At 42.5% G+C, this 25,169-nt stretch overlaps 1 protein-coding gene across 2 annotated transcripts in view; it reads left to right on the top strand.

Moving 5' to 3' along the window:
• clip3 (CAP-GLY domain containing linker protein 3) overlaps positions 1-25,169 on the top strand; it is a 73,777-nt gene that overhangs the window by 43,124 nt on the left and 5,484 nt on the right. Inside the window, exons 5-10 of one of the 2 annotated variants that reach the window (XM_034168218.1) lie at positions 6,377-6,538; positions 7,489-7,607; positions 7,888-8,124; positions 10,968-11,103; positions 24,204-24,347; positions 24,991-25,122. In XM_034168218.1, the coding sequence (XP_034024109.1) occupies positions 6,377-6,538; positions 7,489-7,607; positions 7,888-8,124; positions 10,968-11,103; positions 24,204-24,347; positions 24,991-25,122 (930 nt within the window). Of the gene's footprint in view, positions 1-6,376; positions 6,539-7,488; positions 7,608-7,887; positions 8,125-10,967; positions 11,104-24,203; positions 24,352-24,988; positions 25,123-25,169 lie in introns of both variants that reach the window. The other variant, XM_034168217.1, reaches the window with a different exon arrangement.

Below are 25,169 nucleotides of genomic sequence, written 5' to 3'. Positions count from 1 at the left end.
GGTGTTCCACATCTCCAGGATCAAACCGCACCGCACCTCACCCCTCTGTGCTCCCGGTCCGGCGCCGCCTCCTGCCCGGATCATTGACGGGGAGCCGGCTTGGACAGTGTGTCGGCTCCTGGACGTCTGTCGAATGGGCCGGGGGTTCCAATATCTGGTGGACTGGGAGGGGTATGGACCTGAAGAACGCTCCTGTTTGAAGGAGATTCGGCCCTCCTGGCCGATTTCTACCGTCGACACCCCGATAAGCCTGGTCGGGTGCCAGGAGGTGCCCGTCGAGGGGGGGGTCCTGTTGTGTGGGCCGCCAGAAGAGGAGGTACTGCTTGCCCACCACCAGAGGGCGCCCTGCCTGAAGTGCGGGCTTCAGGCACGAGAGGGCGCTGCCGCCACGGACACAGCCGGGGGTGACAGCTATCACTCATTATCTCCTGACAGCTGTCACTCATTCATGCTTCATCATCTCACTCCATAAAACCCGGACGTCATCTCCACCTCATCGCCGACATATCGTCAAACCGTTCAGGTAGTATTCTCAGCCTTGAAAGGGAACTGTGTATCAGTCTGAACTCTTTTTTGCAGCCGCTTTCCTGTGGTGTTCCGTGTCTGTGTGACCGGCGTTCGGTGTGTCCAGCAATGGCTCCGCTGCACACCTCTACCAGATAAGTGGGTAGACAGGAGCTGCACGAGTGTGTGTTAGAGGTGGAGGTGGCATTCCCACCGTTTTTGCTACTGGGTGTGCACACACCCATATCTTATTGTCTCTGCTCCCTGCCAGCAGTACCAGATCCGACCTTCGAAGACGGTGGCCACCTGGGGACTCGGGACTTGGCGGCTCCAGTATTCTCCGGGTTCGGTGGCAGAGGAAATCGTGTGGTTCCGGTTCATCTCAGGACAGACGTCTTCTATCCTAGAGCCTGCCCACACGTCACCCTTGTGATTGACTGTCTGTTAAATTTCACATTCCTCTGTGTTGTGCTCATTCACAACAGTAAAGTGTTCATATTTGACTCTTTCATTGTCCGTTCATTTGCGCCCCCTGTTGTGGGTCCATGTCACTACACTTTCACAAAACTGCTCGTCTCTCTAACAATGTCAGCAGGGGGCGCTGTCGTCACGTGCCCTGGCTGTGGAGCGTGGGGAAGACGGCTTCCTTTCGGACCTGGGAGGAAGAGGGACGGCTTGTGCCTGACCACGCCCTTCGTCTCGCTCCCGTCGGTGTTCTGTTAATCGGTTGTCTAACCGTATAACCAGGTCGATAAGCCCGTCTAAATCACGCGGCTCGTCCTTCGCCACCAGGTGCTCCTTAAGGACCAGAGACAGTCCGTTTACGAAGGCAGCGCAGAGCGCAACAGCATTCCAGCCGGCTCACGCTGCCGCGATGCGGAAGTCGACTGCATAATTCGCTGCGCTCCGACACCCCTGTCTTATCGACAGCAGCATGCTTGAAGCGGTCTCGCCTCTATGAGGGTGGTCGAACACTTGTCGGAACTCCCTCACAAACCCAGCATATTTCGTTAGGAGCCGTGAATTCTGCTCCCAGAGCGCCGTAGCCCAGGCGCGTGCCTCTCCTCGAAGCAAATTTATAACGTAAGCCACCCGGCTAGCATCTGATGCGTACATGACGGGACGCTGTGAAAAGACGAGCGAGCACTGCATCAAGAATTCCGCACACGTCTCGACACAGCCTCCATACGGCTCCGGAGGGCTTATGTATGCTTCAGGGGAAGGTGGGGGGTTCGTTGAACGACCAGTGGAATGTCTGTTTCTGGCATTCGGTCAGCAGGAGGAGGTGCTGCAGCAGCGCCCTGAGCATGCGCTTCCACCTGGGCGGTGAGAGCCTCCATCCTCCGATTCAGAATAATGCTCTGCTCGGTAACTAAGTCCAACCGAGCAGTAAAAGCGGTTAAGATGTGCTGCAGCTCACCTAACACGCCTCCTGCTGGCGCCTGTGCACCTCGCTCTTCCATTGGCTGTTCAGGCGATGGTTGACGCCCCTCGGGATCCATGACGCTGGCCGAGAAATCCTGTTGTGAAAGTGTAGGAACACGGACCCACAACAGGGGGCGTAAAATGAACGGGCAGTGGATAAGCCAAACAGTAACAATTTAATGTTGTGAAATGCACAACGCAATACAGACAAATACAGTTTTGGTAGTACAGACAATTATATGTTGAGTGACGTGTGGGCAGGCTTGAGGATAGGAGACGTCCGTCCAGAACCGAGCCGGATCCCACACGGCCTTCACCGCCAACGGACCTGAAGAACACCGGATCCGCCAAGTCCTGGATCCCCAGGTGGCCACCGTCTCCAGCTGTCAGACCTGATACTGTTGGCAGAGAACAGAAACAGTATAGATGAGTGTGAGTTCGCACACTCAGTAATTCCACAGCCTGTGTTCCTTTGGGAGGGAGCACCTCCACCTCCAATCACACACTCGTGCAGCTCCTGTCTAACCACTTATCTGGTTGGGGTGTGAAGCGAAGCCGTCGCTGTCTACACCAAACGCCAATACAGCAGATAAGGAACACGTCACAAGAAAACGGCTGCAATTGAGATCAGACTATTATTCGTTGTAAATACAGCAGAGAAATTACCTCTTCTGGTAACTGATTTCTCGGCGGGGAGGTGGAGTGGCAGTCCGGCCTTTATGGTGATGGTGATGTGTGATGAGTGACAGCTGGTGCTGATGACGAGTGACAGCTGTCACTCCCGGTTGCTATGATGCCCTCTCGTGCTTGAAGCCCGCACTTCAAGCAGGGCGCCATCTGGTATTGGTGGGCCAGCAGTACCTCCTCTTCAGCGGCCCACACAACACTTTGCCCCACAGACTTTTTATTCACAATAGGAACACAAAATAGTCCTGCATCCTGCAAGCGCAAGGCCCGGGCCGGATCATAGGTTTTTTACTAAGTCAGCCAGTGTAGGAAGGTGCCAGTCCATGAACACTTTTGTAAGCTAGTAGGAGAACTTTAAAATCTGCTCTCACAGAGACAGGCAGCCATTGAAGAGATGCCAGAATGGGTGTAATGTGGTCAAATTTTCTGCTTCATGTCAACAGTCTGGCAGCAGCATTCTGAACCAGTTGGAGACCCCTAATGCTGGACTGTGGTAACCCTGAAAATAGGGCATTGCAATAATCCAATCTAGAAGAAACAGAAGCTTTAATCAGGGTCTCAGCATCAGCCATAAACATGATGGAATGAATCTTCGCTATATTTCCCAGATGGAAGAAAGCAGTCCTCATGATGTCCCTTATGTGGAGGTCAAAAGACAGTGTAGGATCAAAAATTACCCCAAGATTGCTCACTTTGTCCGTATGATGTATAACACATGAACCCAAGCTAAGCACTAGCTGATCAAATTGATGCAGATGCTTTTCTGACCAAGAACCATCATTTCAGTCTTATCAGAGTTTAAAAGTAGGAAGTTGCTAGACATCCAACTTCTCACTAATGCAAGGCAATCTTCTAAAGATTTTATTTGACTGAGATTAGCAGCAGTTACCGGCATGTACAATTGGGTATCATCAGTATAGCAATGAAAGGCAATCCCAAAACACTGCAGTATATGCCATGGTTTGACTCACAGAGCTCAGTGTGGAGCTCCAGCCAAGGTCAGAGGAGGACAAATGGAACAGGACAACAGTCACATTACTTTTTTTCAGTCATTACAGGCAATGAAGTCTTAGCTTCATAGTGGAGTAGAGCAGAGAAGGATATGTGTTCACCAAAACAGTCAAATCTATGCTTGCATCTCACATGTACCTTCTGGCAATTTGTAGCTAAACTTTCAGGTCTTTTTAAGAAAATCCTCCTCTATACCACTTAATCATGAAGCTGTATAACTGGGGATACAAAATGCAAAACATGTACTGTGTACAATTTCTCCAATCACAGCCACATAAGCCTATAACGTCTTCAGGGTTGTCTTGGTGTCTTTCCTCACTCTTCTTCTTGCACAGCCAGTCAGTTGTTGAGGACTGTCTACTCCATGCAGATTTACCATAGAGTGCCATACTGTTTGTATTTCTTCATAATTGATGTAAATAAAGTCCAAGACATATTCAGTGGCAGCTTTACCATCAGAGAGCCTCATCCACAACTACCACAAAAGACTCCAAGCTGTCACAGATGTTAACGGGGGCAATACACGGTATTAAGATCAGGGTTTTGGGTAGTTTCTGTTGTCATTGTGATTTAGAAAGAGTAAACACAGTTCTTTGACAATAAATGGCTTCACCCAACCACTAACTGTTATGGATTGGGGGGTGTTTGGCTGGCCCTGTTTTTCTTTGTCTCCCCAGGTGGTTCTGGGGGGGGGGTTATTGTCATGGAGTGGGGGGTGTTTGGCTGGGCCTGCTTTCTCTGTGTCTCCCCAGGTGGTTTGCATTTGGTCCTGAGTTGAGAAGAGGTGAAGTGTGCAGAGGATCAGAGAACCTTACTCATTGCCTGCACCTGCTGCCTGTCTACACGTGCAGATCAACAGGAGAACAGCTGGAGTGCATTCCCTGATGAGGCCTGCTGGATTTAAGCCCTGAAGATACAGGGCTTCTTTGCCAGAGGATTACCTTTGTGCCATCCGTGTGAGGCTGACTTGGAGAGATCAGCTTCATTACAATAGACGCTGAGGACCGCTCCGGGTTTGACGCACGTGTCTGTGAGAGAGGAGAAGTGAGGTTCTCAAGCTGTACTGCGCACTTCCTGAGGTACCTTAATGTTTATGGTTTCTAATAATTAACAGCTGTAATTGAGCGTGTTACGTTAATTGTTTGGTTCGCTCCTCACCGCCGTTCATGGAAAGTGTTGGTTGGCACTTGCGGTGAGGAGCTACCTTTAACGTAAGCCTGGAAGTGTTTGTTGAGTACATGCTGGTGTGAACTTCCCTCTGAGTTGAAGGTTTGGGCTGACTAACCTCGTTCTCCTCTTCACAAACTCGGTGGTCCGTGCAGCCGCCTGGGGGGGGTGTCAGCAGGGTTCCTGAGTCCAGAACATTTGTGGCTCCGGTCCATTTGCGCGCGCCGTCCTCCCACGCCAGACCGCTGCTCCCTTTTGCACATTCACACAGTTGGTTAATAAATCTGTTTTCTTTGAACCGCTGTTGTGTGGGCCGCCAGAAGAGGAGGTACTGCTGGCCCACCACCAGAGGGTGCCCTGTCTGGAGTGCGGGCTCCAGGCACCAGAGGGCGCAGCCGCCTCACAGGAGCAGCCAGGGTGACAGCTGTCACGCATCACCTGCAACAGCTGTTACCAATCATCTGATCGGCAGGAGTATATCAGCAGGACGACGTCTCCACCTCTTTGCCGAGATATCGTTCTACCTGGAAGGTAATATTCTCAGCTCACTGTGTGACAGTAATCTTTTGTGACTTTGTGCGTTATATAACAGACTCCTTTTCCAACGAGAGGTGGAGGTAGTTTTCCTGCCGTGCGGATTGCTGGGTGCAAACGCGCCCTCATTTAACTGTACTTTGTTCCTCGCCAGCAGTACCAGGTCCGACACGCGGAGGCAGTGGCCACCTGGGAGTTCGGGACTTGGCGGCTCCAGTATTCCCGGGGTCCTGTGGCGGCGGAAACCGTGTGGTTCCGGTTCTACTTCGGAGAGGCGTCTCCTATCTTCGAGCCTGCCCACACGACACCTTTGTGAATTGAATTTTGTCCATTGTTGTAATCTGTTGTATTCGTTGTGCACGTTCGCAACAGTAAAGTGTTGTTATTTGACCTATTCCATTGTCCGTTCATTTGCGCCCCCTGTTGTGGGTACGTGTACTTACACTTTCCCAACAACCGCTCTCTGTTCTTTTAACGCTGGGTCCGGTCAGACGCTGGTTCGGGTCCTCCGGGCCGCGTCGGCACACAGAACACTAACCATGAGTGAAAAAAACTTTTTATGTTATCATTCATATTCTCTGAAAAATGGCCAAAAAAACCCCCACTAAAAATTCTGCCAGGGTATGTAAACATTTGAACACAACTGTAAATCCAAACTGTCGGGTGTGAAAAATTAACCATTTAATATTTGGCTTGTTTTTTTGCTCTCTCTTGCTCTCTCTCTGAGAGTGTTCATGTGCGGTGAGGAAATATGATGGCTAACCACTCAAAATTCAGCATATATGTCAAAAAAGTGTCGGATCTCCGTGGAAATGTGATGGAATTTGTACCATTATAAACTCCATGTTGGACAAGGGCCGCTTAAATAGTTACACAGAAAGGTATTTTCACATCACCTGTGCAGATCAGACATGTTTTAAGCCACACGACAGACCCACAACTGCATGCCACAACTGTGTAAAGGGAGCCTTATTGTATCATTTATTGACCTGTCAGGAGCTGCTCTGTCACACTGCAGCTTTACGTTTTGTCTGGTTTGTGTGCACAGGCGACCCAGCAGCAGCGCTGCGTCTCAGCAGCCAGCTGATATCTCTGGGAGCTGATGTGAGTTTGAGAAGCCGCTGGACCAACATGAATGCGCTGCACTACGCTGCTTACTTTGATGTCCCAGAACTGATTCGAGTCCTCCTAAAAGCCGGCAAACCTAGAGGTATATACACACACACACATACACAGTTTGATGTGTGTAGTTCCTGACAATAAGGGATAATCAGTTGAGTGTCTGTACCTCGGTGCTTTTTCCTTTTTCAACTCTGACAAAAGTCACAATTATGAACTACAAAAAGCTTTAATTGGGGAGTAGATGGTTGCCTTATTTTTTTTGGTACACAGTGTAAAATTAAATGGTCATTATTAAATAATACCATATAATAACCAAAAATTATAATAAAAATAAAATCACACAGGACTTAAGTGAGAAAATCTAAATTATTACCTGTGCTGGCTTTGGCTGGATTTTTAGTCATTTTAGCACAGTTATTTAAACTTGGTAAGAAGGCCGGGTGTAAATTAGAATATTAACTACCATATAAATTTCTGCATCACGGACCCTGCATTTCTGTGCCAAAATCATTATATGTGCTGAATCTCTTTGTGCTAAAATAAAATATTCACTGCAAGTTTTGATACAGAGGTTAAGCCATGCTCTGTATTTCAACACTTTGGGCTTGATTTAAAATGGATTCAGACCAGTTCAACCCTTTAGATTACAAACAAAGATTACAGACCAGAGTTGGAATTGGCACAAATATTATCAGGTGTCAGGCAGCACGGTGCTTTAGTGCTTAGCACTGTTGCTTCACAGCAAGAAGGTTGTGAGGTCGCGTGCCACCTATGGCCTTTCTGTATGGAGTCTTCGTGTTCTACCTGTATTTATGTGGGTTCTCTCTGGGTCCTCCGGCTTCCTCCCACTTCCAGATACATGCGATTGAGGTGAATTGAGAACTTTAAATTGATTGTAGGTGCGAGTGTGAATGTGTTTGTTTGTCTGTATGTGGCCCTGTGACAGACTGGCATCCTGGGTATAGAAAATGTATGAGAATCAGGTGTTATTACAACTTTAACTTGCTATACTGAATTCTTCTTCTGTGGTGTCCACAGTGTTGAACTCCACCTGCAGTGATTTCCACTATGGGACAGCTCTCCATATTGCCGCGTCCAACCTCTGTCTTGGTGCCGTCAAATGTTTGTTGGAACATGGCGCCAACCCGACTGTCCGGGTAAATGTTCTCTGTGTTTTAATGTTGTTTATTGATAGTACACGTTCATAAATTTGGAGACACTGGTGTGTCCAAATTGGCTATTGGCAATAAAACACTATAGTGATGGAAGGCAGCTCTCCAGGTTTCTAATGCATTTAGTAGATCAGTTGTGAATTTTGATTTGCTCACCGATACTGTCTCAGATTAGTCTGAATGCCAATAAAGTGCCATTTTAGCCTTCCTCAAGAAATGTCCATCACTCTTTTCATTGATTAGCTTTCATCTTTTCTGTCTGCAGAATGAAAAGGGCCAGGTTCCAGCAGAGGTTGTTCCTGATCCGATGGACATGAGTCTTGACAAGGCCGAGGCTGCTATGGTGGCTAAAGAGCTGAAGCAGCTGTTGCTGGATGCGGTCCCCCTGAGCTGTAACCTTCCCAGAGCCACTTTGCCCAACTATGACAACATCCCAGGAAACTTAATGCTGTCCTCACTGGGGCTGAAGCTGGGAGATCGCGTGGTGCTGGATGACATGAAGGTCAGAACAGCAGTCTGGATGGTCTGTAGTGATGGCAAAATTAATCTAGTTTGAACCAAAAAAAACCCAAAAAACACCAACACAAACATTCATTCAATTCAATTCATTTTATTTTATTTTATTTGTATAGCACCAAATCACAACAAAGCTGCCTCAAGGCACTTCGGATGAGTAAGTGATTCATTACATTATTAGATGCTTTATGTTTCAACTACTTGAAGGAAAATTGTGCCAGGATTTAAATTAACATGGGATATTATCCGGTTGTTAAGTGTGACGTAACGCATCATGTGATTTTCAACTTCCGGCTCCAAACAAAAAAGGCGCGCTGTCAGTAACAGTGAGAACTGCACTGAGACGATCTGATGAGGATGCACTTACACGATTGCACACGGACAACAGCATTAACATCGCAACATCAAACTCTTTGTATATTGTGCCTAAAACTCTCCTGGATATATTAACTGGGCTTTTTGACGTTGTTACTGCTTTAATTTTATGTAAAAATGTCAGACGTTCAGGTTGTTTCTGTTATTTTCAATGGGAGTTGCTGCGAGCTGCGATCGCTTCCTGTTCATGTTGCTCAGGGAGAAAGTGAAGTTTGCACTTTAACATCCTGTTTATTGTAATAAATCATTTTTTATTAACAAACAGACATGTATATTTTACCTGTGCATAATAAAATATGTAAAGTAAAAGAAAAAACAAGTTTTATTAAGTGTTCTGACCATAGAACCAGACCAATGCGGTTAACGGAGGTGGAGGCGGAGAAGGGAGGGATGGAGGTTTGCGCACAATGTAAACACAAACTACGAGTAAACTTAAACTGTAAATCCTTAAAAGGATCAAACAGACGTAACTTTAATTGTAAACTTGGAGGTCTTTGGACCCGGAAACAGATTTATCACGTGATGCGTTAAATCAGCGCTAAACAACCGGATAATGAATGAGAAAGACCGATATTTGGTTTAAGTCAAAATCTGGTTTTGTTGATGACACTGTATTCAAATATAATTGAACAGACCGAGGTACCAATCAAAGTGTCAGTTGCTGTCTTATCGGTTCCCCCGACACTGGCATCCTCTGAGAAATGCACCCGGAGCAGAAAAACCACTGAGGGACTTGCTTTAAAACGCTACATTTCCAGCTACGACAAGGAATTAATGTATTTTTAGATGTTGTTTTCCAAAACCAGGAGACTTTATGTGAATACATGTTCGGCAGACTGTGATGATGGATCCCACTGAAACAAACAGGTAAGATTATATTACTCTGTGTGTGAATGAAACAGTCTGTTTGCATGAGGACTGCTGCTTTCAGCCAATCAATGCACAGCATTAATGGATGTACTTAGACTTATGAGTAAATTACAAGAAAAGTGTGCCAGCAATCGCATAACTTACCTGCAACTTATGTCTTGCATGTGCAGGACATATGAGCAGTGGTGGGCACAGTTATGCTAATCTGCTAACTGCTAATTAGTGAAGCTATCTTTTTCAATAGCAGATTAGCTTTTCAGCTAACTTTGAAAACCATCAGCATCCAATTAGCTTCCACAAAATTTAGTTCCACTAACTTTCAGTCCACTAACTTTTTTTTGCTGGTAAAGTAAATAAAGTTTAACGGCCAAAAATGTTTGTAAACCCTAAAATCATGCATGTTAGTTCCTGTCTGTTGTGTGTCTGCAACAGTCAGGCCGGTGTTCTGCCGAGATGAGCTCCCGTAGCATAAATCATCAGTTAGTGTGTTTGCTTTAAAGACAGCATGTAAATGCAAATCTTTACTTTTTAAAGTGATAACCCACATATTGCTTTATTGTTATGTGAAGACAAAACTTAGGTGGGTTTTCTTTGGTGGTGAAGCTCAACGTGACGGATGAGGTGTAGATTTTACTAGTCGCGTTGAAAACAACATGGGTGAGCCATTCCTGTAACAGTTTATAAATATAATACAACAATAAACTGTGACTTCTAATACTTCGAATTACTGCTTCTGATAAAGATAACGACAGTGTTTGGGGTTTTATTTCTTTATTTTTCATGTATTTGTTTTGTGTTTATGATCCTGAATTTACCCAGCAGCCCCTGCAGCACTTAAACTCAAAACTGGTTTATCAGTAGCCGACAGTGTAATCCGATATGGTCGCGACCGAGACAATACGAAAAGTTAGTGGTTAGTTGTAACTTGCGCTAATTTTTTTACCGGATTATCAGTTTAACGTTATGAAAGTTAACTTTTTGGTTAGTGGAATAATGGTTATCAAAGCTAACTTTTTGGTTTTCTATGCCCATTTCTGTGTATGAGTCATACGCTGGCATGCGTTGAAAATTTCCAGCATGCCCAAAATTTTTCAAGGTGCTCTGTGTATTACAATGTATATCAGCATGCTTCAGCATGCTTCATCGTGCACTTAACTTATAAAAAACGTGCCCATAACATATTAGACGTATGCCAGCATTTTTTAATATGGTCATCATACGCTGGCTAAATCATCAAGGTGTGACAGGGCCTTTAAGTACAAGTCAAAAACCATGGCTGTTATTTTATTGAATGTTCATACTTAGCAGAATTGCACACGATTCAAGTGTTCTTCAAAAGTTACTTTAGTCGAAGTATGTTATGTTACGTTTTCTTGCATTTTGAGGTTGTTTTTTAATGGACATATAGTTTGTACTGTTCAATAATTTACAAAATAGTCTTAAAAACTCAACATGAAAAAGAATTGTGATAAGATGGTGGGTCATGATCCAATGTGTATAAATGCTATATCACCCTCCACTACCTGTAAGTTGTACATGTATCTCATTTTCTCTGTGTGTCTGTGTTGTACCTTTGTCTCTCAGACTGGTACTCTGAGGTTCTGCGGTACTACAGAGTTTGCCAGCGGTCAGTGGGTCGGTGTGGAGCTGGATGAGCCAGAAGGAAAGAATGATGGCAGTGTGGGCGGAGTCCGCTACTTCATCTGTCCTCCTAAACTAGGTAACAGCTGCCAGAGTGCCCTCAAACAATTCACTGGGGTTGACGTATCTCAGTGGGCGGCAGTAAGACTGAGCTATAGCCAATTTTAATGTAATTCTCTCAGTGCCTCTGACGTTGAGTATTTTATAAAACAGTTCCCAAAACTTTGCCCGTCTTTCATAGTTTATATTTTATCGGTTTGTAAACACATTATTCCGAGACTATGGAAAGCTGAAACATGTACCTTGCAAATGCAGTGAGCGATAGACAAATAGATAAATCCATCCTTTCCAGTTTGTTTAACATCATAACAAACATAATAAATATTATCATCTTGAAGAGCTCCAATTGTAAACAGCATACAGTGAAGATAAATTAATTAAAATTTGGTGAACTTTAATGGTACTGACTGCACTGACATCTGCTAGACACGTGTTATAGCCACATGTATAATGGGAATTGGGAGCAGGTGTGCTTGACCAAGCATGTCGCTTGAAATGAGGCTGTTTGTCAGTTTTGTTTTTTAATTTCCAAAGCTTAGGTCTGGTGGCCACCAATGCCACCACGGCTTGTTCACAATACTGTGTTAGCAAATTTGGATTTATTAGAGTTGTATTCACTAGAGTGTGTTTTTGAATACTTACCCCTTACTAAATTTGCATCCCCAAATCAGAAAGAGTTGGAATGCTATGGAAAATGCAAAAATAAATAAATTAATGCATTTGTAAGGGGGGGGGGTGCAGACCTGAAATGCAAGCATGAATGCATTGAATTAAATTAAGTTGACCACACAAACTTGAAATATCTTAGGTTTATACGGCTGCAAACTGAAGTCAAACTAAATCTAAGGATCACTGTGTTTTTGCTTTTGCTTTATATTTGCATTTTCCATTCCATCCCAACTTTTTCTGATTTGAAGTTGTTCATCTGGGATTTCCCAGCGCAAGGTGCAAGGTCAAATAGTCGCAAGAACCAACTTGGGGATTTACGGCGTTCCTCAGGGGTAGCATTATGTTTCACTGCATTACCTTAGCATTTCTCTGTCTGGTAGGGGGATTGAATGTACTAAACTGTGGTCACCAGCAGGCTTCTGTAATACCGTGTCACACTAGAGCACGAGTTGCAGGAATGCCAAATTAATTGACATTCGAACAACATTTGTCCAGTGGTGGGCACACTTCCGATAATCCGATAACAGATAATTATCGAAGATAATGTTTTCATTATCGGATTATCTTTTTCGATAAGTTTAAAAACCATCATCGGACTAATTATCTTCCGATGAATTACTGTCCGATAACTTTTAGACCGATAACGTACTAAACTAAGCTGAACAGTGAAAAACATTTTCAAAACTGTTAAAGCTGTTGAGACCTACCTGTTAAAAGTTTCCTAATAGGCATGTTGTTGTACCCTCTGCAATCAGAAACCACTCTATTGTCTATAAGCAAAGGAGAACTGGTGACCAAAGAAAAACTCATTTCCTTTAACACCATACTAATATAATCGCAATGTCAACAAGTCATCCAGAGGCATACATGTTTAACTTATGGTTCAAATTTTAACCACTCATTTTAGACAAGTTATTTAAAATTATTGTCATGTCTGAAGTTTATAAAGTGAAAATATCAGATATATGTTTTCGTTTTAAAGTAATGTGCTAATTTTTAAGATTTTGTAAGCACATGCTGTGCCAGGCAGCAATGCATTATGGGTAGCATAAGGTAATCTCAGACGTTCACGACAGGACAAATGCATTTCAGACACTCTGTTCAGGCTCCACAGATAACAGCATTAAATTCTAGTGCCTAAAACTCTCATGAATATATTCTCTGGGTTTATAGACGTTAGTGTATTTGCGTTTGTTAAATTCCACGCATCTTAAATGTAGCAGACACACATTATCTGGAATTTTGTTTGACATTTTTTCAAGGCCGCTACTGCCATCTACTGGCCAGGAGTGTTCATGGCAGTATTAAACGTCTGGGTACATGGCTGCTCTCAAAGTGTTGGTATTGTCCATTGTCCAGGCGCTTTTTGTGTGCATATATTTGTTAACTTTGTATTCTAAAACTACAGTTAGAAGTAATTTCGACTCCTTATCGGTCCACACGAACGAGGTTAGCGCCATGTTTTTAGTTTTTGTGGAAGTGACGACAAGAGAATAAGGCTCCTGATTGGATAGAATTTTAATCAGTACCGCCACCCAAAGGTTTGGCAGACTAATTACAACACATTTATACGGTTCGATGTGGATGGATTTTTTTTTTTAAACGACGTAGTGTGGATGAAGTTTTTTCCCTAAACTGAAAGGGTAAGATATTCGGTTTTACAAATACCCGACAATGTGTGTACATGGCCTTATGTCTGTGAAAGGCACTATATAAATAAATTTACTTACTTACTTACTAATATTGAGTGCACGTTTTACAACATCATAAAAGTTTTAAAACATGCAATTGCGATGACACTTCCAGGTCTCCGTAAAAATGCCTGTTTTTACAAATAAAAATGGAATATTTTACAAAAGCACATTTATCTTTAAACCAACACACGACACGTCACATTAACATGTTGGTTTACATAATGGATTACTGAACCAATCACTGTTTAGCACTTTTACCCAGAATGCTTTGCGGTCTGTGTTTGTTACAGAACCTCAGAATTAGTGCCTTATTCAACATTAAAAGATATATGTTATATTTTAACTTTGTACAAATGACAGAATTGACATTAATGGAGTTATTCTATCAGTATTTTCAAAAAACCATAAGTTAGTATGACTTTATTTTTCAAGACCTCCGCCTGACCGGAGTGTTGAAATTGATAGGGAGCTGGCCTTATGGCTGCTCTTGCGGCTGCTCTTGCGGCTTGTAAACAAGAGCTTCCAGCAGGGGCACAATGTTGAAAGAAAAATGATTATGATTAGTAAAGAGTTGATTTCGTGGGTGTTCTCAGGATTTGTCTGTGTTGCTTTCTGCAGGGGGCAGCATGGTCAAATATTCTTGCTTATTCTTTAGGTCTTTTACCGCGATCGTGTTAAAAATCAATTTCAGCTCTTTAGTAACTAGAAATGTCCCATAGACAACACCAGAATTTATCGGTTATTGATTATCTGTAACTTCCGATACATTTTTGGGTGGTTTATCGGTTTATCTTTATCAAAGATAACTTTTCAGTTATCTGTTATCGAAGTTAATTTTTTGGTTATCTGTGCCCACCACTGCATTTGTCCAATACATGCTGCACTCAAACACCTCGTGCAGCATTCCTACAGCAGTTGGCACATTCGCTTGTCACCCGTGCTGGAACACATACGAATGGCAGTGGAGCTGCAGTTGTATCGCATTCTTACTGCCGTAGGAATGGATATTCAAATTTCATTCGTGCAATTTGACCTGCATTCAAGCTGCATTTGAATTCCTTGGGCAGCATTCGTGTGGCACTCAGGAAAATACACCAAATTCACACGACCAGGCACACTACTGTCGTGCTGCATTCAAACTGAGGAATATTCATACGGCGTTTTTACTGTTTTTTTTTTTGTTTGTTTTTTTTTGACAAATATCTTTATTGATTTTTCCCTTTTAATTAACAAGCACATACAAAAACTAAACAACAAGAACAAAAGAAGGCATGTTAACAAACATAGTCTTCAGGGACAACAGTAAGTAAATATAAAATGTGGAAATTAACATTAGTGAAGAAAATAAAAAGAATACCATGAGCAAAAAAAAAAAAAAGAATAAGTTGTACAATTTCAGACAAACCCCCTCCTTCCAAAAACTCCATAAACGAATTCCAGATCTTAACAAATTTGTTATATTTCCCCTTCATCAAGTATGTCAATTTCTCCATGGCTATACAGTGTGAGAGTCCTTCAGCCCACATGTGCTTACTTGGCCTATACATAGATCTCCATGACAGAGCAATTTTATGTTTTGCTTCAAGTATACAATATATGACCATTGCTTTCTCAAATTTACTGAGTGTACAATTTTCTGGGAAAGGTCCCAGTATACAGAGCTTAGGGCATAGTGGAAGATGTGTATCAGTAATCTTAGACAAAGTCGTAATTATCTCCTTCCAAAATTCTTGGATAATGGAACACTCCCAAAGACAATGAAATAGAGTCCCTTTATGTGTACCACATTTAACACATAGATCAGTTGTATTAGGATCAATACAATGTTGTACTACTGGAGTGATATATGTTCTCATCAGCCATTTGTACTGAAGTAATTTAAACCGTGTATTTATCGTTTGAACTTGGCTTTGTAAGAATACATGCTTCCATTCTTCATCAGATATTTCTTCTTTAAGATCTAGACACCAGGCATGTCTTTTATCGTCTGAGGATTCTATTGATTTTGCAATGATATTGTGGTAGAATCGAGAAATGAGTCTGGGTCTGCCATAATAGTTCATAGCTATCATTTCAATAGTGTTCAGGGGGGGCAGGTTTAAGGAGTTTTGAGTTTGCTTTATGAAATGTCTAATCTGCAAGTATTTGAAAAAATGTTTGGCATCAATGTTAAATCTTTGCTTGACATTAGTAAAACTTAAAAGGACTTCTCTATCATAAAAATTTGATATTTTGTTGATGCCCTTATTAGCCCATATCTTAAAACCAAGATCGTTTGTACCTGGTGTGAAATTTCTATTTCCCCAAATGGGAGTAAATTGGGATAAAGCAGCATTTTCTTTTAAGTAGTTCAAAATCTCATGCCAGATGATCACTGTATTCCTAACAAAAGGATTTAAGGTTCGTTTTTTTCAAAATAGAAAGGTTTGCTGAATGGAGATATAACTTAAGAGGGATTTTGGAGGTTGTCCTCTCCTCCATCCTCGCCCAGTTAGGGAATGATGTAGTGTCAAACCAGTATGAAGCTGCCCTCAATTGTGCAGCCCAATAGTATCCTTGGAGAAAAGGGACTTTTAACCCATCCCTATCATATGGTAAATACAACAGAGTCATGCGTAACCTGGGGCATCTATCATTCCAAATAAAATGACAAAAGATCTGCTTCATTTTGACAAAAAAGTTAGTAGGAGGAGCAAGTGGAATGGTTTGAAAGAGGTAAAGGAGCTTAGGGAGAACATTCATTTTCAGAAAGTTAATACGTCCAATCATGGACAGTGGCAAAGATTTCCATCTGTTTATAGAGCCCATCACAGATTCAACTACGGGATCATAATTAGCGGGTACCAGTGATTCCATTGTTGGTGTAATTTTAACACCCAGATACGTGAAACTATCCTGGACATTCTTGAAGGGGGTGTATAGCGGTGGACAAGGGCATAGGTTTGGTCTCAGCTTTGGTAGGGACAATACCACCCCCCCCCCGCCCACCCGGCCCCCCTGCTCACCACCATCACCCCCTAACCCACTCATACCATTAGACGCACAAGTACAGCATAATACATAACATATGACGACATAATGCTGAATAATTTAACACTTTATTTACAATATTAAGTGTGTAGGCAAACAAACAAATAGCTTAAATAACAAAATTGCACCCAAAATCACGAATCTATTCTATAGGCCTACACCTGAGAGAACAAGACAACAAAAAAAAAAATACTTGTGGAGCTAACAAAAAAAAAAAAAAGTTTTTGCAAACAAGATGTATAATCTATTCTCTTCATCAATAATGCAGTTGTAGGTATCTGGCAACCTAATTTGCCAAAAAAAAAAAAAGGGATTTCCAATGATATATATGGTGTATTACGGTAAACGTAAGCCTGTGATGTCATAACGCAGAGGAAAAACACGGAAGTTTCACACTAGTGCGCCGCTGATTCTCATTACCGTAAGTTCTCACGTAAGCCCTCACTCTAAAAAATTTCAACACTGACAGCAAGCCAAGAACCCATGCTATCCAACAGTATGCTATATGTTGCATATATTACAGTAAAGTGCGTTCGGTGACTTTTGAAACGAGGGAAAAGTATGAAAAAGAGCGCAAAAGTGACAGAAAAGTACATAGACAGACAGCAAACATAAATGTATTTTTTAAGGAAAAGGCAGGATGTTAGTGTCATTTGTGAAGGTGTGTGTGCGTGTTTGTGTGCAGTTTATTTTAAGTGTGGCGCACAGCATTGTTCGCAACCCCTCCCCCCCGCCCTTCTTGTTTTTCTGCACCTGAGCAGTGTTGCCAGATATGAAATATGAAACTATCGTACCAAAACCTCAAAATTATCGTATTTTGGGAGAAATTATCGTACACAAACAAAACGCATACAACGTAGCTATTTTAGCGTTTTTTTTTTTTAATTTACAAAGAATTTTATGTCACATTTTTAAACAGTAATTATATTAATGGGGAAACTATGGCACAAAAAGAACGCAAATGCACAAGCAAATGCACTACCAGACTGTGAAGTAACACAAACGTGTTAATTACCAGACTAGAAAGAGTTGAATTCAAGCTCGAGGTCGCTGTCGTCATCCGATGCCATGGCCACTTGTGCAGATTTTGTTGAACACAGAAAAAATGTTGACACCTCCATAAGGAACTTGAACTTTTTTTTATTTTTCTTGTATATCTCTTTGCTCTTGTGTTTTGTTCGTTTGTTATTGCATTTGTTGAAATACAGTTTCGAAAAAAAAAGATGTTGGTTGGGGAATCTTCCTGTCCTGTCCTGCAGAGATTGGATGGGAACTCATTACTTTGTATGGGGAGGGGGCGGGCTTTCAAATGACTGTCCCGGCAGCCCAAAGCCAGCGGCAGCCCTGTGTGTGGTGTGTCTTTGATGCCGCCTGAGTGCAACGCCTGCAAAATGATTCTTGGGTGTCAGAGAGAGATGCGTGTTTGGGCAACCAACTGAAATTATCGTACATATTGGGTTTTTTCCCATTATAGATCGTACATCGTACAGATGGCAAAACTATCGTACAAATACGATAATTATCGTACATCTGGCAACACTGCACTGGAGCCACCCATCCTCTGCGCTCCAGGACCTCCCACTTTACAAATTAAGCACTGCCTGCCACGAGATGCGCTTTGTTTACGTCCATGTGAGAAGAACGTGAGCCAATGAAATTGCAACATGGGTAACCCTGTCATTCTGGCACGTCGAAAACACAAAACGTGACGACTAACATTATAGTATCGAGTTCGCAAAAAAATAGTGAATGATTTTGTTATATAAACAAAAATGCTAAATATTGGTAGGGACTATTTTGCCATCCCAAAATATTGGTTGTGACTTGTCCCTATGGTCCATATGCAAACCTACGCCCCTGGCGGTGGAGTTATCCTTTCTGAGCTTTTCAGGAACATAATTGTAGATTTTGTTGAATTAACTTTATAGCCAGAAAAATTCCCAAATATGTCTATACATTTCAATAGGGCAGGTACAGATTGCTTCAGGTTGGTCAGCAAGACAACCACATCATCAGCAAAGAGTGCTATTTTATTCTCGATATCATTTATGTTAATACCGGTTATCTCAAGATTGTTTCTGATTGTAATAGCCAAGGGTTCTATAGCTAACACAAAAAGAAGAGGTGATAAGGGACATCCTTGTCTTGTGCCTCTGGAAAGAGGAAACTGTTTTGACACTATGTGGTTTATCAGTACTGATGCCCTTGAGTCATAGTACAAGATCTTAATCCAGTTAAGGAAATAACTGCTTATACCAAAATGTTGAAGAACTTCAAATAGGTATGTGTGTTCCACCATATCGAAGGCCTTTAAAGCATCTAAACCTATCACGGCCGTGTCAGGTGTTTCCTTTTTAGCATGTATAATATTTAACACCCTACGGATATTGTGGAAGCCTTGTCTACCCAATATAAAACCATTTTGGTCTGGCTCAACAATAGATGGCAAATGCTTCTCTAGTCGGCGTGCAAGAACTTTGGCTATTATTTTGGCATCATTATTGATCAAAGATACTGGGCTGTATGACTCACATTTTGTAGAAGGTTTGCCAGGTTTTAATATTAAGGTTATAAGTGCGGTCTTTAGCGTTGAGGGTAATTCACCTTTCTCTAACGATTCCTCATACATATCTAATAAGGGAGTAAGTAGCATGCCTTTAAATGTTTTATAGATGTCAATAGGAATGCCATCGGGCCCTGGTGTTTTCCCTCCTTTCATACTATCAATAGCCTCTGATATCTCAGACCGGGATATTGGGAGGTTAAGTTCTTTTTGAGCATTATCATCCAACCTAGGTATGTCAGTTTGGTTTAAAAAGTTGTCAAGTGAGTGAGGGGTTGCTTTAGTTTCTGATGTATATAGTTTTGAATAGAATGCCTGAAAGTTTTTATTGATATCTTGTAAATTAGTAATTGGATTCCCTAGTTCAGACTCAAGTTCAAAGACTGCTCTTTCATTCTGTAATGATTTTATACGCCAAGCCAATAGCTTCCCTGCTTTTTCCCCTTGGTCGTAGAATGTCTGTTTTAGTTTCATTAGGCTAGACGCTGCCTTATTTGCTGACAACTCATTATACTGAGCTCTAAGAATGTCCAGTTTTGTTTGGTCTCCTTCTTACTGCAAATATTAATTTCTTCTTCTAATTCTTTAATGTCTTTTTCCAACTCTATCAGCTTTATATGTTGTTTATTTGAAATACTGCTTGTATAGCTGATCATTTGTCCCCTGATAAAGGCTTTGAACGCCTCCCACCTAATTGATGCGGATGTTTGGTTGGTGTTCATTTTAAAGTAGATATCAATATTTGCCTCAAGAAATGTCAAAAACTCGCTATCATGGATCCATCGTGGGCTTAATCGCCACACTGAAGGTCCTTTGCAAGCTCCAATGACAGTGTAGGAGAGCAACAGTGGCGCATGATCTGAGATGACAATACTTTTGTACTCATAGTCATTCACATTTTCTATAAGGGATTTAGAGAAAAGGAAATAATCGATACGAGAGTATGAATTATGAGTAGCAGAGTAGCAAGAATATTCACGTCTAGATGAGTTTTTGTATCTCCAAACGTCACATAGACCAAACTTATTTATATGGTATTGAATTGCTTTCCTACTTTGAATGTGTGTGACATCAATACCTGAAGATTTGTCAAGGGCTGGATCCAGAGTACAATTGAAGTCCCCTGCTAGGCAGAAGTCACCATATAGCGATGATAAGGTTAAAAATAAATTGTCATAGAAAGAGGCATCTCATTGTTTGGCCCATAAATACAAACCAAATTAATATCTTGATCAAATATTGAACCCTGTACAACACAGTATCTGCCCGCTGAGTCTAATATGGTATTGTGAATTTTTAATGGAACAGAAGACTGAATTAGTATTGCTACCCCTCTTGCATGAGAGGAATATGAGGCTGCTATGATCTGCCCTGGCCATCTCCTTTTTAATGGTATAAGTTTAGATGAAAGTAAATGGCTTTCCTGAAGAAAGGCTATCTGTGTTTTTAGTTGTTTCAATCTGGATGTTACTTGTTTCAACTTCACCAACTTTCTAAGACCCCTAACATTCCATGAAATCATATTTGCCCTTACATTTCTGCTCATGATACCATCTGTAAATTAAACATTACCGCTGTCGTCTCTATAATCAGAACATAAAATATTACCAATAATGTGCATTCAAAACAAACATAGAACACAGCAAACACAGGCCTATCCCAAACAAGGCCAAACACCGACCCCGTGCGGACAAAAACGCACCTCCCTCCCTTAACCAGTGTCCCGGCCAGGCTCCAACCTGATCCTGTAGAGGGAGCAGTGAGCAACCAATCGTCGCAATGGAGAAAAGAAAACAGTCAACAACAAAATAGTACCTTGGATATAAACTCTGCCCAAATAATAAAAAAAGGGAAAAATACTCTTTTCTTTTGTTACCAAAAAGAAAATATTTCACAGTCCACAGTAGCCTAGACCATACTATTATTGTCTCTTACACACATTCCAATGTCACAGCAGCTACACAACAGCAGGTTATTGTTGACAATCTGGACTGTCAATCAGACAGTCAGACAGTATTATGTTACCCTTGTTCCTCGGAAGGTTCACGTCGGGTGTCTTGCGGATTGCAGCGCTCCGGCTTATTGCCGAGTTTCTCAGCCTTAGCAGGAGAGTCAAAGAAGTGCCAGGTGTCTTCGTGCCAGATCCACAATCGCGCGGGAAATATGAGTCCATAGTTTATATTCAAGTCTTTCAGTCATAGTTTAACACCATCAAAAAGTTTTCGTTGTTTCTGGACTTTTGGTGATAGGTCCCGGAAGAACAACACCCGACTGCTTTCGAGTTTAACCTCCTTCAGACGTGCCACCTTCATCACTTTGTCTTTGTCACGATAAGACAGAAATTTCACAAGCACAACACGCGGCTTTGTCTCACTTTGTTGTTGATGGTTTTTTGCTGTCGGCGTCGTACCCAGGCGATAGGCTTGCTCGATGTCCAGGTGATCCTCCATACCCAGCACTTGCGGTAGCCATGTCATCAGAAATGCACGGCAGTCACGCTTTTCAGAGCCCTCAGGAATTCCAACCAGCTTTAGATTACAACGTCGGCGTTGGTTCTCGATCTCTTCCATCTGCATAGCAAGCTTTTGGACTTTTCCCTTTGTGGTGTCGGCCATTACTGTGAGAGAGGAGATCTGGTCCTCCGCCGCACTAATGCGGTTCTCGGCTTCAATGAGTCTTTCTGAGAAGGTCCCTATAGCTTCTTTAATCTTGCGGTTAGAGGAGACCACTTCATGCATTTGCGTGGAGAAGTCATTTCTGACATCATGTAGTTGCGTGTTAAAGTAATTTCTGAGTGATTTTATTGCTGACAGGATCTGACTCACGTCACTAGCTTCGTCCTGATTTAGCATAGTGCTATCCTCAGCTCCTTCGGACTTGTCCTCGCGTAACGCTCCAACGTCGTGTTTTTTAAGTTTAATTGTCTGTTTTCTCCCTCGATTCTTCGACATAATACGACATTCAGACCTTAGGATTAATTTTGGTCACAGTTCGCTCGATATAGACTGTTAAAGCTTACAAATTGTTTCAACCCAGGCGGAGCCTCTGTCCAAGCGACCTTTCAGCTACGCGCCATAACCGGAAGTCGTTTGTACTGTTGTGTGACTGCTTCTTCAAATGGCATTCGAACTGGCATATGAACTTGCATCCAAAATAGCAACCCACCAGCATTCACAGCAGTCTGATCGTGTCGACACGTCCCGATTGTACCCCTGACGAGGGCACCTTTAGATGATGATCATACTTCACATACGTTATGTAACCCAAGAGAAGGCATGACCATGTATCTGTAACAGCTTGATCAGGTGAGCAGCGAGTCACTGCGTCTCAGAACCGGCTGAATGGGCTGTCACTGTTACTGAACATCATGTGCCGTGTTTGACTGTGACATAAAACAAGTTTAAAAGACAAAAAATAAATAAAAAAGATGACAAGTTAAATCTGCGCCCCCGCTCAGGAAGAGGAGACTCTGGAGGGTGAAAAGGGGCCATCTGTGCTCTGGACTCCAAACGCATACACGCTGATGCACACACACACACACACACACACACACGCACATGGATCGGCTCCCGCTGGAATGGAGCGCACGATCAGTGTTAACACACTTAAGGGGAAATCTTCAGTACCAACAAAACTGGCCGGCGTGGCTGTTTCATTTTATTTGTTTTATTTGAAATTTTAGTGAAGTGCTGCATAAAAGCAGCGCCGCCTTTTGGATTTGAGAGAACAAAGAGCGGTGCGTTTCGTAGCTTTGCAGTGGTTGGTGGTGGAAAGTTGTTTTTGTTTTTTTCCTTCAATCTGGCACAACTGTGTAGCTATAAATGACTGTTCTCCACCCTGCCTGTTGGATATCTGTGCCAAATGTCACCAGCAGTTTTACCAGCTCCAGGTTGGAACCTGGAGCCGCTGTTGAATTTGCAGTTTGTCATGTTTTGCAGCAAGAGTGCACCTCCTTGGTGTTGCCTTTCTTCACCACTTCTTGGAAAACCCTCTGCAGTGTGGAACATGTCGACAAGTCCACCTGGCTCATGAATGCAGCTCGGGTGGAAGGTGTTGGACAACGTGATCCTGCCTGTGCCCAAAAGCTGAAAAGCTGATAATTGTCTTCCCATGTCGAGTGTCTCTGCTCAATGCCACAGGTGGATTGCAAGCAGTCTTTAATATTAATCTTTAATATGATGCAAGCGTGACACCCAGCAGTGTGACATGGCAGGTCTTCAAAAGAGCAGACCACAGTTCTTCTCCCCCCCCCCCCCCCCCCCCACCACCACCCCAGGCTTGCTTTCCACACAGACCTCAGGTGTCATTGTGGTATTTCGTGTTGTGGTGTTTTTATTCTTTGTCTTTTTTTTTTAATTCTGTTTTTTTTTTTTTTTTGGAGGGCAAGGTTTATGTCTCCATTTGACCTGCACTCTGGGTAGTCGACCTGGATTTGGGTGCTGTTGCACTCCGAATTGCGCCAGTCCTTCGAGTCGGCTTCGTACCACATTCTGGGTATTTATACGGCATTCGTACACGGCTGTACGAATGTCTGTCTCGTATGAATGCAGCTCGAATTCTGTTTGTTTTTCCATTTTGTGTGATTCGTACAGCGTTCGTGCTCTAGTGTGATGGAGCCGTAACCTTCCATTTCCCCAAACAGTCCTAAGGTAAATATTCTTTGCAGCTCGACAACATACTGAAACCATCATTGTTCCGACTTTTCACATATCGGGTGTCCCCAAAAAATATTCAACATTTTATCAGCAAAGAAAATGGTCAAAGCATATGTCTAGGAAATAAATTTATGGCTGGATAGAAAGCTGAGAGGTTGACGTTTTTCATACCAATGTCAATATTGGCCCTGCATTTTGTCAGTCTCTTAGACAACATGTTCAGTGTAGGCCCCGCGTTGGCCAATTACGGCCTGCAAACGCTTTGGGGAAAGTGTCCTGAGGAATCTTTCAGATTTCTCGGCAGATGTTTTCCTTCAGTGCATCGATGCTTGGCATCAATATAAACTTCAGGGTCTCTGCAAGTAAAAAAGAAACATAAGTGATTAAGTTTGTAGCATTTAAGGGTCACACCGAGTGTTTTAAATGTTGTATATTTTTGGGGGGACACCCTATATATAGAATCCAATGCAGAGACTCTGAGGTTTAATTGTCTTTGTTTCTCCTGCAGGAATTTTTGCCCCAGTGTCAAAGATTTCAAAGGCCATTGATCTCACACCTTCGTCTGTCACTTCCACCCCTCGCACCCCCCGCATGGACCTGGCTTCTCGTCTTGCTGGAAAGACCAAGAAAGAGAAAAAAGAGAAAGATAAAGGTAACCACATCATCTCTAGTGCTCCCTACTGGCTAAGAGGCCAACATGCCCAGATTTGATTGTGCATCCATTAGCATGGCAGCGAAATCTGAAAGTTTACACAGCTTTACCTACGGCGTTAATGTGTACCAGTGTTCATATTCCTCTTCAACTGCTACTCTGGTTTTATCCCTCTTGGCTGGCTTCTTTTGTTTCTTAACACTTGATATCAGATTTTTCTGCTTTTTTTATAGAACTTCTAAATTTTGTCTACTTAGTGTCATCTTCCTTCTTGTTGTTTGCACATCTTTGCACGCGCATAAGTCGTACCTTCACTCATACAGTCTTGTTATGGTCAACATGTAGATTGTTTGTCCTAACTCACAGAACCAAAACCGTATATAAAACACATGAAAAGAAATACTAATGTTGTAATTTGGGGTGGTTTTGCTGGGAAACGTGTATTAAGCCAAAAGGAACTGATAACAGTGGGAAATGATGAGTACCTTTAAGCATTTTTTTGCTCAGTGAATCTTTTTGGCAGGAACTGTAGTCTGTATATGTTTTAGATGTATGATAATATGTTAAAGCAGGAATTTTCTTTAACTGTATGTGGCCCATGTTACAGACTGATAACTACGTTGTTGTGACTGTGTGTTCTCAGCTCAGAAGAAGAAGTCCTCAGTGGCCGGTTTGGATCCAGAGGGAATGAAGGTTGAAGTAGGTGATCTGGTTCTGGTGGCCGGACAGAAACGCGGCACTGTCCGCTTCTACGGCAAGACAGACTTTGCACCAGGTCTGTGCTTAAACTCTGCAGAGTCTCTTCATTGTATAATTAACATG

This window comes from Thalassophryne amazonica, chromosome 4 (genome assembly GCF_902500255.1).
Source record: "Thalassophryne amazonica chromosome 4, fThaAma1.1, whole genome shotgun sequence".
Lineage (NCBI taxonomy): Eukaryota > Metazoa > Chordata > Actinopteri > Batrachoidiformes > Batrachoididae > Thalassophryne > Thalassophryne amazonica.
Note: the sequence above shows the minus strand (reverse complement) of the source record. Positions and strands in the feature narration are given on the sequence as shown.